Here is an 18842-nt window from a genome sequence, read left to right on the forward strand (position 1 = left end):
GGTCTTTGTAGTAGCCGTTCCTGAGGAAGTCTATGCCTAGAATGCACGGTGCCCCTGGGCCAGTTACAATTGGATGTTTCTGCCACCCCTTCCCTGTCAGGCTAATCTCAGCTTCCAGCAAAGTGAATTCCTGTGATCCCCCCGTCACCCCAACAATGGAAACAGGTAACTTCCCCACATGTTCTGATGGTATCAGGGTGCATTGTGAACCAGTATCAACTAACACTTTATGTTTTTGTGGCTTTGACATGCCAGGCCATCGCACCCACACTATCCAATAGATCCTGTCATCCCATGCCTCTCCCTGGCTAGAGGCAGGGCCCCTCTAGCCCTGGTTATTATTTCTTTCCTGGGCATACATAGTGGAGGTTCCTTCCAGGGGATCTGACAGAACATCCTCCTTGTTGTAATACCCTGCACCTTGCTTGTGGGAGGTTGAAGCTACCTTTATTTTAGTGCGGCTCCCTCGGTTAGCATTTCCCTCCCTGAGCTGACGCACCCGTGCTGCCAGGACAGAAGTGGGTTTCCCATCCCATTTTCCCATGTCTTCCCCATGGTCTCGCAGGAAAAACCACAGGTCAGCTCGTGAGGTGTACCCTCTCTCCCTAGCTGGGGGACGTGAAGTTCTGACTTGGGGGCCTGTGACTCGTACTGGTGCTACGCTGATCTTCCTCACCTCCTCAGTTCTCTCTATCATCTCCTCCCTCATATCCCTCATCCTATCTTCGACCTGTTGGAGGTCCCTGGCCACAGCAGAGACATTAGCCTTCATTGGGCCATTCATCATGCTCTCGAAATTTCTGAGTTTGTTGGCAAGAGAACACACTGTCTCTGGATGGTTATCGGCATTAATCATTGCTATGTAGGTGGTATATTGAGATGGACCCAAGGTTGCCAGATTCCATAACATCTGCCCTGTGCACTTGACCTTGTCAGGGTCATTGTCATGCTGTCCATCCCTCCCAAAGAGTACCTCTAATAGTGATGTCTCTCTCAGCTGCTGGATCCCTTCCTCAAGGGTCTGCCAGCGCATCCTACGGTGGTGCTCCTGCATTCTCTCTCTGTGTAAAAACTTCTCTCTCACACTCATTAAAAGCCGGTCCCAGAGGGAAAGGAGGCCTTGCTCCCTTACGAATATCTGGTCCACACCTGAATCCTGGGCCAAGGATCCCAAATTCCTGGCCTCAGTTCCATCCAGTTGAACACCTGTTCCCGTAAGGTCCCAGACCCGGAGTAACCAAGTTGTAAAAGGCTCACGGCCCCGCCGAGCAATGTCTTTACGCAGGTTACGGAGACTATCATATGAGAGGGACTCGGTGACAATCTCAACCTCTGGCTCCCTTGCTGGTTGTGAGGACCCTCCTTGCTGATCCCCATTATCTAAGTGCCTCGTTTTAATCTTAGATTTCCTAGTTTCCACAGGAGCAACTGCTGCTGGCTGTGGCTGCTCCTGTGATCCAGCTGGAACCTGGACAGATACGACATCTACGGGTTCCACTGCAGCACCATCTGACTCTCCCTCTTTAGGGCAGAGGGAGGGTTTCTCACCAGCTGGAGAAAGATACTCCTTCATCATCTGGCTATGCTCTTTCAGCATTTGGCCTATATCCTTCACTAGAGCCCCCACCCACTCTGGATGGCTCATTTCTGCAGTGGGCTGTGGGGCATCATCCCTAGTCCCTGGGGCAGGTATCAGAGTTGTCATCCAAGCCAATATTCCCTTGTTTCTGAATGCTAAGTAAAACAGGCCAATCAGCAACACCAGCCACTGTATAATAACACTGGCAATTAAAACAGATCTGAAATCCTTGAGAACCAGTGGGGTAGCCTCAAAAAACTGGGTGATGGGTTGGGAAAAAATTTCCCTTGCACTCGTTACCTCACAGTAAGTACCATTATTGAAATAGCCCCAGAAACATGCAGTTAGAGTACGATAGCTCCGGATCCATGCAACCGCTTCCCAGAAAAAATTAAAAACCCATGAATTCCTGACATAATCAATCCACCAAACTAATCGGACAATAGCCACAGCAACCTTGGTGAGGGGGCCCAAATTCAAAAAACGGCTTACAAATGGGAGGGAGATGGCTGTGACCACATGGAACACAAACCAGATTAAACCAGACAACATATTGCCAGTTAAGAGAGCTGTTATTCCTGTCTTAACTCTCAACTCAGTGCCCTCTGCTCCACGTCTGGGCGCCAAAATCTGTCCTGGTTTGAAAGGACAGGTGTCTGCCAGTAAGGGCAGAAGTTTCCCTTTGGAATAGAGACTTTGGTTCCACTCCCCTCCCCCAAGTATTATGATTGTTTGAATCAAGGACTCTGAGGCAGAGATAAGGGGGTGGGAATAACAGCTCTTTTACTAATATATCTAACTATACCAACAGAAAACAATAACAGTTAAAATTGCTAACAGAATGAAATAGGTAACTCGGTGTCAGTCCCTTTAGATGCAAGCACGCTGTTTCTGTGCTTAGTCCAGAGCCTGGATCTGCCAAAAGGCAGACGGGAACGGAGGAAGGAAGGAGGGGGGTGGGGCGGCAGCGGCCACGGCGGTCCCGGGCGGGAACGGGCTGCAGAGGCGGCTCCTCGCTCACCGTGTGTGTCTGGGTGATCAGCTGTGTCCGCAGAGGCAGGAGGCTGGAACGGGGCAGATGCAGGGCAGGTGATCGCAGAGGGTCTGGCTCTGCTGTGCTCGGCCGCGTGGCTGAACGATCCCAGGCGTCCTCCTCCCAGCTCGCCGGAAACCGGAGTGCCCTTCTGGAAGCCTCAGAGGCCCCTCCGGGGCCATTCCCACCCACCCCCTTTTGTCTGGACCCATCAGGGACCCTGGGTGTAGCCCGGCCAGCTCCATTGGCTTGATAATGGGAAAAATTCTTTCAATTGACACAGTAACAGAAAAACACTCAACCCCCAACACCTACTATGGCCATTTTTGAGAATAATGTATTTGTAGAATGATTTATTACCTTTCTCTTCTCCATCCTACTTTATGTGCTTCACTATACTCTTTGTAAAAGCACTTCCTCCATAACTGGAAATCCGCCTGTGTGTATGACTAAGTCTTTTTTGTTTTTATTTATTATTTGTATTGCAGCAGTACTTACAGGTTTTATTTATAGAGGAATTTGCTTGTATTGGTTATGTGGCTATATATCGCTGCTTTTTTTCTAGAATCCGTGTTACTACAGTGCCTGAAAACATGACAATAGTTAATTTATCCCCACAATATGGAGTTAGTATGACTAAGGCATTATTATTCCCTGTTTTACTGTGGGAAAACTGAGAAATAAAAGATCCACCTATGCTGATCCCTTTGCGCTTCTCCATAGAAAGCTCATGAGGGCTGCCTTAGGCACGATCCCTGTTTCTCAGCCACACTTGTGGTCTTTTTGGTAATTTTGGGAATGCCTCAGACATGTCCATGCTGCACATAGCATCCTTGGGAATGAGAACTATCCAACAAGTCCTTGGATCATGCTACAGCCCCCTTTAGCCTTTGCTGTAGCTCTTCGCACTTCTCCGTCATACTTCTTCATCCATGTAGATCCATGTGCTGAAATGCAGGTGGAAATTATAGCTGGTGAGCACAAGTAAGGACAAAATAAAAATACAGAGGCTCCACACAGATCTAGGAGAGGGGAAAAATAATGACATTTTTCTATAGATTATGACAGCCTCGGTCACCAGAGCACCAATATCTCGCTGGCATCAGAGATGTGCCAGGTTGTCTGTGATTGCCAAAAATTGTGTTTCTGGAGTCCTTGGCTCCTGCTCTTATGTGTTACAACTGGTGTTCACTTGTATTTTTCTTCAGATCTGTGTTGGTCAGTAATGGCTGATAAAATTCAAGATGTTGAAGAGATTTGTTGGGGGCTTACTTTAGCTTTGTTTTATCAGTCACTGTATTGGTTTCTGGATGTCTGTCCTGGAGAAACAGAGCAATGATTGCTCTGTGTGGGTAATAGTTCCTATTGACTTCCCCTAAATTGTTCTGGTTTTTATGGTTTCCTCAAATGTGGAACAGAGGATGGGTTTCCTGCTGGGGCTTAATTAGGGCTCAGAGCTTTCTGCTTCTGCTGGTCTGTGAGAGCAACCTGTTGTGGTAACAGCGTTCTGTTCAAAATAACAACAGAGGAGAAAACTCCACAGAAAGTCAGTGGTGTGCAGATTTTGAGCAGATCAGTACTGACCATGCCATCATGGCCACAGTTTCATACACCAGAGTTGTTTTAAACAGAGGAATTCTGAAGTATGGTCCTATTAGAGTGTACCTTCAGGAGATATGTGAAAATGTAGAATAGGAGAAGTGACTTGGACCAAATCAAATTAGGAATAATAATAAAGAAAAGCACTCAGAGAGTAGGAACCCTGAGGATTCACCACTCCACTCATCATCCAGTGATCCATTCTTGGCATTGGGGCTTAAGTTTTAACTCTACCATTAGAATGCTGTAAAAGAGCATGGTAATTTTAGGAAATAGGTTATAGAGTGTGTGTGACAGATCCTGCTCATATCTGCACCCTCTTAGTGGCAAGCTTATTAAGGGAGATTCATTAATTTTCTCCATATGTAAATATGGGTATCTAAGGGCAGGATTTGGCCTTCCACTATGATATATACAGCGTAAAAGCACTTAAATATTTGTATTTCTTGCTAAATAGCATAAAATTACATCCTTTCACGTTAATTAAACCATTTCTCAATGCTGGTTGCTGTCGATGGTATATTTAAATGTCAGATTCACAATAAGCACTTATGCTTCCTGATGATAAATGGCTTCCTTTTAAATATCCCAGATATACGTACATGGTCAATGCATCTGAAGCATGTAGATTTCTGCTCTGCTCAATCTGCATTTCCATTTGGTCTACATTAGGATTCAGACACCCAAGGACTGAATAAAGACTTTCAGGAACTGAATAAAACCTCATTAGGCCCTATATGGTATTCTTGCACAGCCAGATTTTTCCAGTGGAGGCAGCAGAATATTCGGCAAGAAAGGATAAGTAAAAGCGGACTTACACTGACTATATGATACTTTTCTGTAAAAATCTAAGAGCAATTTTTCCAAATTTGTTTCTGTGGGACCTGGCAAACATCCTTCTGGAAGAAAATGAATGACATGGGAATAATTGTGAGTCACAGTTTTTGAAGACCAGACCACAGCTGTTATCTGCAGCATTTGTGTCACTGAACATCCCATCTGCAGGTCCATGTGCACTCATGTGGAGTGTAGGAATGGATATGCTGCTTAAATATTTATGGGGTGGGTTTTCTTCCTGTGAGTATCTGGGAAGTGTCTCTGTGAGGAACACAAGCAGAAGGTGATTAATTAAAAACTACTTTAGTTATGTCAGTGATTCCTGGTCCTGCAGAAGAATGATGCAGCTCTCAGAACATTTGTATGTCTAGTCCTTATAGCCAGAATTACTTAATTGTTCTGTCCATAGAGAACCAAACAAGAGACCAGGATGAAGGAAGGAAATGCAATTGCTCCAGTTTCATGCCTCTTCTTGGGAGTAATTTTAACTACCAATATGAGAAAGTCTTAAAATTTAGGAATATAAAAATTTAGAAGTATGGGCAGCAGGGGAGGGGGGTGTTCTGCCCTTCTGCCTTGCTCAGGTGAGACCCCACCTGCAGAGCTGCCTCCAGCCCTGGGATCCCAGCACAGGAAGGACATAGAGCTGCTGGAGTGAGTTCAGAGGAAGCACCAAGATGATCAGAGGGGTAGAGCAGCTGTGCTGTTAGGAAAACCTGTGTCCTGAGTGACAGGACAAGGAAGAATGGCTTCAAACTGTTGGAGGGTTAGATGAGATTTTGAGAAGAAATTTTTCCCTGTAAGGGTGGGTGAGATACTGGCCCTGGTTGTCTAGAGGAGCTGTGGCTGCCACATCCCTGGAAGTGTCCTAGGCCAGGTTGGATGGGGCTTGGAGCAACTTGTCTTAGGGAAGGTGTTCCTGCCCATGGCAGGGAGTAGGATGGAATGAGCTTTAAGATCTTTTCCAATCTAAGCCTTTCTAGAATTCTGTGATTCTATGCATATATAGGCAGTCCCCTTATGGAAGTTCCTGGGATGTTTTGTAGATACTTATATATTACCCATACAAACAAAGTTCTGAATCCCTTGTTCTAATGCTGTGAGTTTTTATTACATTATTGTTTTGGCATTAATCAGAGTAACTCCCATGGAGAGCTTTGATTCACTTCAGAAAAGCAAAGAATGCTCTAAAAATTATAATACACTGTAGTTATTTCATTGTAATTGGAGGCTGTCTGTGCTTCACAGAAATTACCAGACAAGCATTCCTGAAAATGTCAGAATCTTCAAGTTAGTTCTATTTAAAATGGGGGAACAAAAAATGTGAGGAATTGGATTGAAAATTTGAAGGCTATGTGATTCAAACTTGAAATGCAGTTTGTAATAGTGAAAGGTGATGAACTTTGGGGCTGGAGAAATCATCTCCTAGGTCTTTTTCTAAATTATAGGATGCATAAACAGGTCTACTTATTCTACATGTGCTGTTACTTCAATAAAAGGCACCACTTTGGGAAATGAAAGGCTTTGGAATATTGCCAAACATCTTAGTTCCTTTTATTGTCTAAAGGTGGGGTTTTCTCATTATCTACAGACTTTGTGGGATATTTGAATAATTTACAGGAATCTGTTTGATTCCAGATTGCAAACTGTATATTTATCTTCTTTCAATGCTCATATTGCAAATACAGGTATGATAAGATCTGTTGGTGTTCTAACTGTATAAGGATTTGGTAATTGGTCTGCTACTAATCTCACAATGTGCATTTGTGTCTATATTGAAACTTATTGAAAAACTGTATCAGGAAATATTGATCTTCAGCTCTTTTATGTATAACTGTGAAGGGGTTGGTGTGAGAGAGATGGGAGAGAGAGTAAATGCTGTAAACACAGTGCTGATGCATACTCAAGCAGTAAATGGTAATACCTTAGAAGTCATCCCTGACAGTAATAAAGTCAGCAATTTTATTTCATCTGTGGTTGATAAACTTGTTTCACATTGCAATATAAGTGGCATTTATGTTATATTAATATATCTATTAGTACTTATATACATATAACTTATGTTAAGGTTTAGTTGTTCTCTTTTCCTCACATCACAATTAAGTTGCCATACAATAAGCAACTGAAAGTGTTTGTGTGTGTGAAAGAGAAGAAAGTAATCTGTGCGTGGGGATATTCCTTATGGAGAAGGACAGACCCTCCCAGATTAGGAATCTGGAGAGTTGTGCTCGAAGTGATGGAGTTCTGTTTGCACTAGTTAAAGATTTGGCTCTTTGAATGAATATTTCAACCCACAAGCACTGTTTTGCTGTTCATATCAGAGTGGTTTGCATGCGTTTCCTGCCTTTTAATGCAGTGGTTTTGTATCCCTTGCTTTGACTGTGGGCAGTGCCTCTTCAGGAATGAGGTTGTACACTATGTTCAGTGGCCTTTTTGTGTGACATGGAGGATTGCCAGCTTGGAGGATAATGTGAGTCAGAAAGTGCCTGATCCAAATTTAACCAAATTTGTTCATCACTAAATTTAGAGAGTAGCTGAATGGCAAAACAGATATATTTCAATTACCATCAGTGACAAGGACAGAGTGTTGGCGGATGCCTGTTAACAGCTATAGCTGTGGTTTTGATACTCATACATGTGTGTATGGGTGGGAAAAGACTAGTTACTTTTACTTATTATGACTTCTTTGACTGCTTTTAAATCACTCTTGGGCTTGATGTTTCTTCCATGCAGATAATTCTTGTGCAGACAGTGCGCTGTGGTCTTGAGTCATGTTTTTGCCCTCTTGAGTAGAAATTGCATTGGAATTGGATTTTTATCATTATGAAAACTGAAATACAGACCCTTTTAAAATAAGGCAGGCACCAGGCAAGGTAAGACAAACCAAAATTCTTTTTTCTGGTCTTACAATTAGGCTTCAATATCAATAATTTCAGAAAAGGGCTTCAAGTTTATCCTCCATTTAAGCATAATCCTGGGTTAACATGTATATAATTCACATGTCTTCAACAGGGTTAATAATATCCATGTATCAGTTTGTATTTACCTGCTTTTCTGTGCTGGGGTCTTAATCTTTTTTACTGTTTGAATTCTTTGGCTAAATATTTTCCTTGGACCACGTCCAAGACCATGTCCTCACTGCTATTGTGCAAGGCATTTTGTTAATGGGTGTGACTGTTTGGGGGGATTTTCTCCACGAGATCTTTATTATAGACCTCTGTTTAGCCTCTTGTTTTATTTTTATTTTATTTAATTTTATTGTACTTTCCCCAAGTTCTGTTCTCAAGGAATTAACTTTTGGTACCAACATCCAGTTATTATGGCTGTACTGATATAATAGCTTCTTTTGTTAAAAATGGTTGGAATTGTCATTACATTTTCTTTGTGGGTTTTGTCTTCCCCCCACCACTTTTCTCTGCCATCTGAGCTAAGAAACATTTTTCCCCTTATCTTTATTCTGTTACTTTCCTAAGGAAATTCAACTTTCTTCTGCTTAGCAAATTGGATTATCTTAGCTCAGGCCTGACAAAAGGTACTATCTGGCAGCAAGCAATCTTGTCACCTCAGGTTGTGATTTCCCTCATGTTTTCCAGTTCTTCTGGGTGACAGAAGAACACCTAACAGTCAGAGCAAAGAGTACAATAGCAACTTTGAGCCCAGTAGATGTTAAGGTGGAATCATATGGAGTTCTAATTTTTCAGTAGCTGCTAGTAGGCTGCATAGGCCATTCTGATAGGTGAGGATTCTAAATCACTAGGGGATGATGGTAATTTCCTCCTTTATTTTTCATCCCCTTGCCTTCCCTTTTCGTACTGTAATCTTCATATCCTGCAGCTGTGGTAGGACAGTGGTGCTTTAGTAGCTGCTGGGTCTGTTGAAGATTTTCACTCCTGCCTGAGCTCTTTTGAGGCAGAGGCATGAAACTGCTTTGTGTCACACTGTTCGTGCATTTTCCCTTTACTTGGGAATGTTTCTGCAAACTGTGAACACAGACTAAGTGATTTGAAAACATTAGTCATTAAAAACCACATCAACCTGGAACAGTTGAGTAGTTAAACAGTGAACCTTTTATGAATCATCTGAGCAAGAGACTATAGGTGTGATCACAGCTGCTGAGTCTTGCTGCAATTCATTGACATTATGCTCATTTGTGCAGGAGGTGGAGACTTAATTAGTTAAATATGGTTTGTGAATAAGGCTACAAATCACAGAACAGGCATATGCATACTAATGCATTTGGCACATCAAAACTTTCTTTTTGTTTTTTATTTTCTTTTGATTCAGAAATTTAGAGTGCGATCTAATGTGGAAAAAATCCTAATAAAAATAGTTGTATATATCTTATAAAATTTATTTTTATAATATATGTAGAAATAATTTATAATTATTTTGATTTTAAAAATGGTGCATTAAAAAATCAACTAACCAGTAAATTATATGGTGCAGATTGTGTTTAGGATTAGGCATTTGGCACAACTGCCTCCTTGTGCAAGTAATCAGCAGGATTTCTGAAATGGGGAAAAATGTGGATTGCATTCATTCTGTTTTCCCTTTGCCAGAATACATATCTACAGAGTGCTCAGAGTTAGTATTTTTCAATGCACCCAGATGACAATGTGCAAGTGGCAAGAAGTAGAGATATTGGTCTGAAAATCCTATGATAAAAGCAGAGATAAATCAGGTAGTGCTCTGAAAAGTCTGACAGCCACATGAAAAGCAGAATGTTGCTTGCTTCATCTCTGCATATTCTCTTCTGGTACCTGCATGAGCTGTGATACTGCCTTGGGCTTCCTTGGAAATGAGTGGTGATGAAAGGGATGAGTACAGAAACCTCAGCAGCAACTAAGAATTTGGTTTTCAAAGCAGATGTGCAATTTAAGGTGATACTTTTCCTCCTACTGCTTGTGGCTACTCCCATGCAGAGAGACAAAAGTCCAAGTCATTGTTAATTTGCAATAAGGAGAGTTGGTATAAACCGTATTTTTGGTGGCCAAAGAAAGGATGGTTTTAAAAATATTGATCTTTTGAAAAAGCAACAGGTCAGGTATTTCCAATAGTTTACTTCATAACAATCATATATTGCATATGAAAGCATGATTAATGAATTCTGAGTAAAGGGAGAGGAACTGGGGAGAGCAAACACTTTTAAAACATGTAAAGAAACCTTTACATTTCTAGGAAATTCCAATTAAATTACTGTTTTCACAAAATATGTGTCTGAAATAACAGCCTCTTTAGAATACAATGAAATGTGCAACTGATATCTTATTCTATCAGTTTATTGGAAATACCATGCACAATGATTTCACCATATTTTTGAAAATAGTGTTTGCTACCAAATTTTATGCAAGTTGAGTCTAGAAGGATATATCTAAACACATCTTACAGGAGCCTCAAAGTTATGTCTGAAGGCCTGGTGCTTTTATTGGTGGACTCCATGGAAAAATGATAGTATTCAGATGTTTAGGACAGCAGTTTTTCAGGATTCATGAGGGAAGGGGCAGCAAGTTTTAGGTCAAATCAACTTGGAGGCTGCATATAGTGCTTGGCATTTATATAAAGCAAGCTCAAGGCTGAATGCAGCATTCAAGTTGTAAAATGGATGTAGAATGGGTAAAAACCCCCTGCAATTACTTCGGTGATGATCCATTCAGGTTAAGAATTTTCGTCTTTGCTGTTGCCATAGCAATCTGTTCCCCTGTCACTACCACATTAAAAATCCATTCTGTAAAACTGTTGTTGCCAATATTGAACACATAACAGACAAAAACATTTTTTTTATAGCTTAGGTTCAACACAAAGAAGACCTAGTTCTTAAAAAGATGCATATGTTCTTTAAAAAGAAGAAGATTAGTATTTCCATAATTCATTGCAGGAACACAATATTTGTACTTTGATGTCAGTATAAAATAATTTGCAAATAATCCAGCAGTGCGGTGTCAGTTGAGCCCAAATAATTGAACTGTTCAGCTGAGATACAACTAACCCATATGTTCCTGTGTTAAACTCTCATTTTAGTAACACACTTTAGAACTCTGTGTCTCTTTAACTTTCTGTTACTGGTTGATTCTGATTCTCTTTAGTGATTGACTGGAGTGGTTTTACTTATCCTGATATAACTCTGAAATGGGAGAACAGTTATGTCCCTTAGCAGCTTTACATCTGTGATGTAATCTTAAACTGCTCATGGACACAAGCTCTGCAATGAGTTTGTACAGATAATGAATTGTCGCAATAAGTCCTTAAGCATTTGTCTCATCTTTGTTTCTGCTGCCACATCCTTCTATCCTCAGACAGTCTCTAGATTTCATGCTTTGAATTCTTATTCTCTGTCCATGCCATACTTCTTTGTTTCACTTTTTATGTCTTCCACTTGTGACTTTCCCCCCACTTCTATCCCTCAATTGTCTTTGAGAGCCTTTATCCTGGGATGGTGTTGATTTATAGCAGGCAAAGCATAGGAGCTTCAAATAATATGCTGAATTGGAAGGGACCCACAAGGATCATTGAATCCAACTCCTGTTGGTTACTCCTGTAGTTACAATGCAAGATATTAATAGAAATTATGGCAATAAGTGATCTTTTTTAACCGCGCTTGCAATATCTCTTAAATGTTTCGTTTTCTTTTGATTGAATTGGAGGAACTGTGCTTTTTTTTTGCATTTTGTTTAGGGGTTTTTGGGTTTGGTTTTTTTTTTTTTTTGGTTTTGTTTTTGTTTGTTTGTGGGGTTTTTTTTGTTGTTGTTTGTTTGTTTTTTGGGGGTTTTTTTGTCTTGTTTGGGGGCTTGAGTTAGTTTTCCTATTTTAAGTTATAACTATTTTCTTAGTGAATAAGCTGGCTGGTGAAAAGCCTGATTTCATTTGGGTTCTTTCACCTATTTTAGCAATTTGTAGTGTGACCCTTTGGAACATAGAGCTGGATACATTTACCCAACGGAGATTGCAGGTCCCCTCCACAGTCGGCCTGCTGCATTCTTGTCTGAGAGCATCTGTGGATTGCTCAACCAAAACCATGTCCTTGACATGCCAGATCCCTATCTGCATGTGGAGATCGCTAGAGATGGTGTCCTGGTTTGAAAGGACAGGTGTCTGCCAGTAAGGGCAGAAATTTCCCTTTTTGGAATAGACTTTGGTTCCACTCCCACCCCCCCCAAGTATTATAATTGTTTGAATCAAAGACTCTGAGGCAGAGATAAGGGGGGTGGGAATAACTCTTTTACTAATATATCTAACTGTACAAACAGAAAACAATAACAGTTAAAATTGCTAACAGAACGAAATAGATAACTTGGTGTCAGTCCCTTTAGATGCAAGCACGCTGTTTCTGTGCTTAGTCCAGAGCCCGGATGTGCCAATGGCAGATGGGAATGAAGGCAGGAAGGAGGGGGGGAGGGGCAGCAGCGGCCACGCCGGTCGATCAGCTGTGTCCGCAGAGGCAGGAGGCTGGAACGGGGCAGATGCAGGGCAGGTGATCGCAGAGGGTCTGGCTCTGCTGTGCTCGGCCGCGTGGCTGAACGATCCCGCACGTCCTGCTCCCAGCTCGCCGGAAACGCGAGTGCCCTCCCGGAAGCCTCAGAGGCCCCTCCGGGGCCGTCCCCACCCACCCCTTTGTCTGGACCCATCAGGGACCCTGGGTGCAGCCCGGCCAGCTCCATTGGCATGATAATGGGAAAAATTCTTTCAATTGACACAGTAACAGAAAAACACTCAACCCCCAACAGATGGGGGTAGGAAGTGTCTTATGTCCTGGCCACGTTATCCAGTAACTCCTGCACTGAGGGATGGAGTGGTTGAGCTTTCTGTTCTAATCCAGGACTGGGGCTTGAGGTAAGAGTTAGCAAAAGATCAGAGCTCCCAAAATGCTTCTGGATGTAAAGTTTAGTGAATTAGACAATAAGAAATACACCTAATGAATTTGTTCTTGTTTGAAAAAGACCCAACCATATAAAGTACTAAGTCTGGTTTAAATGCATGCAATCAAACCTGAGGCTAACTGAAACTTGGCTCTTCACTTTCCCCCATTTCTTCACATTGTAAATGTTTCTAGGAGTTGCCAGAAAAGCCCAAGTAGCTTTAGACAGAGGAGAGATTCAAAAATATCTTTGACTTTTATGGACCTTTTTCATTAAAATGCTTAGAGCTGTAAATGTAGAAATAAGAAACTCATTTAGCTTTACAAAAGTGCTGCTATTCAGCACTCATAAAATAATATTTTAAATTATTGTTTCTGCTTATATCCATAAATTTCTACAGAATGCTTAAAGGTCAAGCATTGCCAGAAAAATGTCTTTTCAGCTTGTTAATTAGATATTTATAAGAATGTGCACCAAATTGCTGTTTGGATAAACTGAAAAAGAAGAAGGAGAAAAGAAAAAGGTCTCCATGGATAAAAATTATAGTGTGGAATGAGTGAGTGCAAATCATTGATCCATCAGTCTCACCATGGCCTGGACATGAAAACAGGTGGCTCTGCTAATAGGAGAAACAAAAGTTCATTTTTCTGTTTGTTGGGGAGGTATCTTAATTAGTCACTTCCTGAAGCCCATGGGCTTGAGCTGATAGCCCAACTTGAGCTGATGTACAAAGGGGAGTGTGAGCAGGATTTGACATGTCATAGCTTGAGCCATGGGAAATTTGTCCAGTTCTCATTGCGTGGCCAAGGGCATCAGAAAAGAACACTTATGTTTTTATTTCCCAGACAAGTGGTTTTATCTTCTTGTTTGCATACAGCTTGTACAAGAACAAAGCAGTGGAAATTGGACCCAGAGCCAAATTGCCCAACCAGCCATTCGGGCACCTGCACCTCCTCAGTTGCAGAGACTACAAGTGGGATTCCCTGTTTCATACTTCACTTCTTTCACCCATTGTCATGGAGACATCCTGGTCTGCCTAAAAATTAGGCCATTGGGATGGACTTCTCTGTGCACAGATGATCAGTCAAATGGATAAAACACTGGAATTTCCATCTGCACAACACTCTATCCCTGACCATTCTCATTTTACCTCTAAATCTAGATTTTTTTCATCACTAAAAGGGAGACAGTAATACTGACCTAGGTGAAGTACCAGGATGTAACAGATGAAATGTGTTACAGGAAAAGTACAGAGGTCATTGAATTCTTGAATAGCTTGAGCTGTTTATTGTCCAAGCTGAGAAATAGTAACAAAACAATGTAAATAGTGAGAAATATGAGATTCTCAGATGTCTCTCTATCTGAACATACTGTAGTGCTAATATTAACATGAGATTGAAGTTCTGATTTTTTATTTGTCCATATGATTTCTATACTGAGATTGTTCCCTTGAATATTAAATAACAGTTCCTTAATATAAAACCATTTGTAAACAGAAGGTTGCATCTTTGTCACTGAATATTTCATAACTTAGGAGTGCCATTATTTTGGTTTTGTATTTTTGAGTTCACTGCTGAAGTGTTACTTCGGGAAAATAAATCTGATTAAATTTTTGAAAGTGCAAGTGACAGAACTGACTGTAGTTCATTTCTCCACTACCCACAGATGATTTATCCTGACTTTGTCTTTAAGTGGAGCTGAGGCAACAATGCAGAGTTGTTTTATGGTGTTTCTTGTTTGTTCTCTAATTCCCATTGATTTTGACTCAATCATTCACTGTTTTGAAACTTGAACCAGAATTGGTACAGCAGTGCACCCAGGGGCCAACATGAGCTTCTTCTGCACAGGACAGAGTCATTCTGTTGTAGTTGCTTGATTGGTTTTTATTCCCTGGAGATATTTAAAGTAATACAAGAGAAGAGCTTTGTTGCTCAGACATGGGGTTTTTTGTGCATCTTAACAATCCCTAGCTCTGTTTTACTTAACATCTCAGTAATTTGATTCTTATCTTTATAATCAGTTCCAAATTTCATTCAGTGTCAGCACTTTGTATTTTAATGGCATCACAGAATCATTAAAGCTGGAAAAGACATCCAAGATCATCAAGTCCAACCTTGGACCGAACATCACTGTGCCAACCATCATGCATTTTGTTGTCCAGTTTGAAAATATTTGCAAATCCTTGTTTATCTGTAGGAATAGGAATATTAGAATGTAAGTTTACAAGGTCAGAGGCAGCAGCCTTTAAAGCACAACCTTCCAGCAGGAAGAACTTTTTAACTTTCTGTGGAGGATATCTGTACAGCCCAGGAGAAGCAGTGGTGCCCCTGATATTTCCTAGTAAACCTTGGACTTCACTGTGGGGTGAAAGAAAACTCATTTGGGATAGTAGGAAAATATCGATCCTATTTGTGATAGGCTTCCTATAGCATGAGTTGGAAAGTTCACTTCAGTATTTACCCTAAAAAATCTGAATCTGGGCTGAATTGATTATGAATTAATTATTAGTTCTTGCTAATATTAGGCAGGAAGTTGTGATAAGTCTAATAAATGCCCAATATGATAAGTCTAATAAATGCAGCAGGTGGCAGCTCAATTTCTGCTTCTCCCCAGACTGCAGTAGAGATTCTTGCTGATGTGTGAGGCTGTGATAGGGTAGACAGGGCAATGAAGTTGTTCAGTCATTTCCTTCCCATTGTTTTCAGTCCATGTGTCACTCTATAAGGAAACTGTGGCAGAAATACTTCCTTCTGTTCCCTACTGCCAGAACCTTATTTCTAAAGGAAAGTGTAACTTGCCTGTTTTATCATCCATGGATGGAAATGCTGCTCTCTCTGCTGCCCTTCCCTCTTCTTGGCTTGAGACAGAATTTTAATGGAGTATATTTTCCCACGGATAATCCAGGATACTGGTAATCCATGAGTACTAAAGAAAAATTATCTTGCATGTTTATAACTGTTCAGCCCTCCTTGTTGTTTTACTCTGGCAAATCTTTTTAAAATGTTAATCTTTGGTGGATGTACAACATCACACCCCCAAATGTCTCTGACAGGAGTAACGGAGGTAAAAATATAAACACTGTAGGAGAAGTTTATTAAGATTATTCTGCCTGAATACACTTTTTATTTCTTATGAAACACTGGAGACAGAATGAAATAGACTGTTTTGCCACTCTGTGGGTGACTTCTGGGGAGAAAATATCAGCATGGATATGACAGAGTTTCACTTTCCTTGAGCTGATTATTCTATAGTTCCTTTTCGACTGACAAATTTCTTTACCATATTGGGGTAATAATAGCATATTTTATCTTGCTGGCTGTGATCCAAAACCTTGGTTTAGAGCAGAATTAAATTTAGAGAAATTTGGTGGAATCTATATTTTTCTCTATATTAGCTATTTCTAACAGGCTCATAGGATTTTGTGTTCAGTACTGTCTCTTGCTGTTATAATGACAATCACATGTTTGCTTATATTGCTGTGTCGTCCCAACAGCAATAACCAAGTGCTAGATAAAAGTTACATAGCCTTGCCTATGAAAAAAAGAAAATTGGCCAGTTAACTAAAGAATGAACTTTTGGTTAGAAACTGTGGCTTCCCCATCCCTGGAAATGTCCAAGGCCAGGTTGGATGGGGCTTGGAGCAACCCGGTCTGGTGGAAAGTGTTCCTGCCCATGTTGGGGAATGAAATTGGGTGATCTTTAAGGTGTCCCTTCTAATCCAAGCCATTCCATTATTCTATGAACTGATGTCAGGGATGAAAGATGTGGGATGGAAAAGTTAGCTGTCTTCTTTACATATATGACCCAATCACAAATTTATGAGATATCCATTTATTCCATCCTATCTTAAATAAGATTTTAATAAATTTGGTATGCAACTAAGAAAAGGGTGAGTAACAAAAATAAATAAGGATAGTAATAGATACTGTGTTGGCCCAAGTGACCAAGTGTCAGCTGAATGTTGTGTGGCAGTGTGCTGTAGTAGATTTATAGGCAGCTTTACATTTTAATAATTCAGTATTTACTATTTCATGAGGCACAGCAAATATCTCTTTGTGACCCTGGCTACCATGAAATGCATCATTGTACCAATGCATATCACTGTGGTGCAATTCAGATCCCTTTTGAAAACAGTCTGGAACACAGGCCTAGAAAGCCTTCAGCCATGGCAGCCAGGAAGAGAAAAAGAGCTGGAAGGGAACTGCTGGCTTGGAGAGGTTTTGTCTGGGAAAGCTTTGCAGTTGCTTTAAGTTGTGTTCAAATGTTTTTCTTCCAACAGACTTTGGGAACGATCACTGCAGTGCCCATTAAGGTTCCTCAGGTCAGCTCCTTGCAGAGATTGGCAGGACAAGGACCAGCAGTGCTACCTCAGGTACAAAATATAGTTTCAAGGATGGGATTGTGTCATTTTGTACATATTCTCTGCTCCTGTCTAGTGCCCAGGCCTGGGTGCATCAGCACACTGATTTTACAGAGTTGTCTTTTCCTTCAGACCATGAAAAAAATTCTTCTGGGAGTGTACTCATAGCACAATGAAAAGCTATAAAATCTCATGTAGATTCCTTATGGAAGAACAAAATACATATGGTGGGATGTAAACTTATTCTTTAAAGTTGAATCACAAATCACAGAAGTGAAAACCTGCAATTGTGTAATTAAAAGAACTGGTGGAAGTGTTTACCTTCCTGTTCAAGATTTAACCCCATCTTCTCTTTCACTGACTTATTTGCCTTGTCCAAGTCAATATAAAGTTTTGGCCCCACTGACCCAGGTGCCAGACCAAGGATAGATTCTCTGGGTAACAGTGAAAGTTGAGTTGCACTCACTGGTTTTTAAAATGTTTCAAACTGTCTTCTTTTCTGAACACCCATCACTGTTTCTGCAACTATGCACTTTATTCCCCATTTCAACACTCTTTCTCAAAATTTTTGGATGTCATTTTCAACAAGTGTTTTGCTGCAATTCTATGGTTTTGCTCTTCACATTAATGATTATTAAGTATAAATATATTTGCCCACTGTGGCCCTTAGAGTTCTATTTCTCATATATGAATACTGGAAAAGTGCTGAAGTTGATGATATATATTCTTCCTATTGTTTCTTTATTTTTTTCTAATAATTTTTTAGTGGCAGAATATAGAAGGATCTGTGAGCTAAATTTACTTGGAGAACGAAGTATTTCCAATACTAAGTTCTTAAATTCTCTCTTTAAATTACATTTTGTGGAAGGCAGAGTTGTGAATATAAATTGAGGTTATAGTTTTCTTATCAAGTTCAAGACTTTGGCTTTCTGTTGTTCTTACAACATAATAACATTTTGAGTTCTACCATTTTAGGGTGTCAAAGATGAGCAGATTGCTCCTGAAAATAGATGAGGAGGTTGAAAGACCTCTAACAGGGCTTAAATTATCACTTATGTTGTGTTTCAGCAATGGTGATGGCATTGCAAATGTTGTAGTTAGAGAAGTACCAATGTCCTATGCTTTTGTTAAATAGAAAAATTTTCATTCAGTGCTAGATTCAATTTTGAAGAATGGAAAAAAGTGGAGGAAGCCGTTTTCCTCAGCTTTTTGAAAAGAACACATCCTTTCTGTCTTGCTGTTTAGGTTATGGCAATATTTTTGCTTGTATTCCACTTTGTTTCACTCACTTCCTGGTGAAATAGTACAGTTTCCATTTCAGACGTGTTTTTGCATTCATACTTAATACTAATGAACTACCAACACTTTCTTGGCTACCCTGAGCCTGAGTTCACTAACTTTTATATTTTGTGAATACTTCATATAAATACAATGGACAATAACTACCTAGCAATCCAATTTCTGAAAAACTAAAGATTAAGTAGGCAGCTGTATGTAAGACCATGTTATCAGGGTATGTGTAACACCCTGAGTTTTTTCTGGCTTTTTCACAGGCCCACAACAGGCCAGCTTCTTCAGCAA

At 40.6% G+C, this 18842-nt stretch overlaps 1 protein-coding gene across 1 annotated transcript in view; it reads left to right on the forward strand.

The window, feature by feature from the left end:
• The window catches only part of PHF21B (PHD finger protein 21B), a 161514-nt gene that overhangs the window by 105757 nt on the left and 36915 nt on the right, over positions 1–18842 (forward strand). The window contains 1 exon segment of the mRNA XM_079304808.1: positions 17181–17273. Within this exon segment, the coding sequence (XP_079160934.1) occupies positions 17181–17273 (93 nt within the window).

The sequence above is a fragment of the Erithacus rubecula genome (genome assembly GCF_903797595.1).
Source record: "Erithacus rubecula genome assembly, chromosome: 4".
NCBI lineage: Eukaryota > Metazoa > Chordata > Aves > Passeriformes > Muscicapidae > Erithacus > Erithacus rubecula.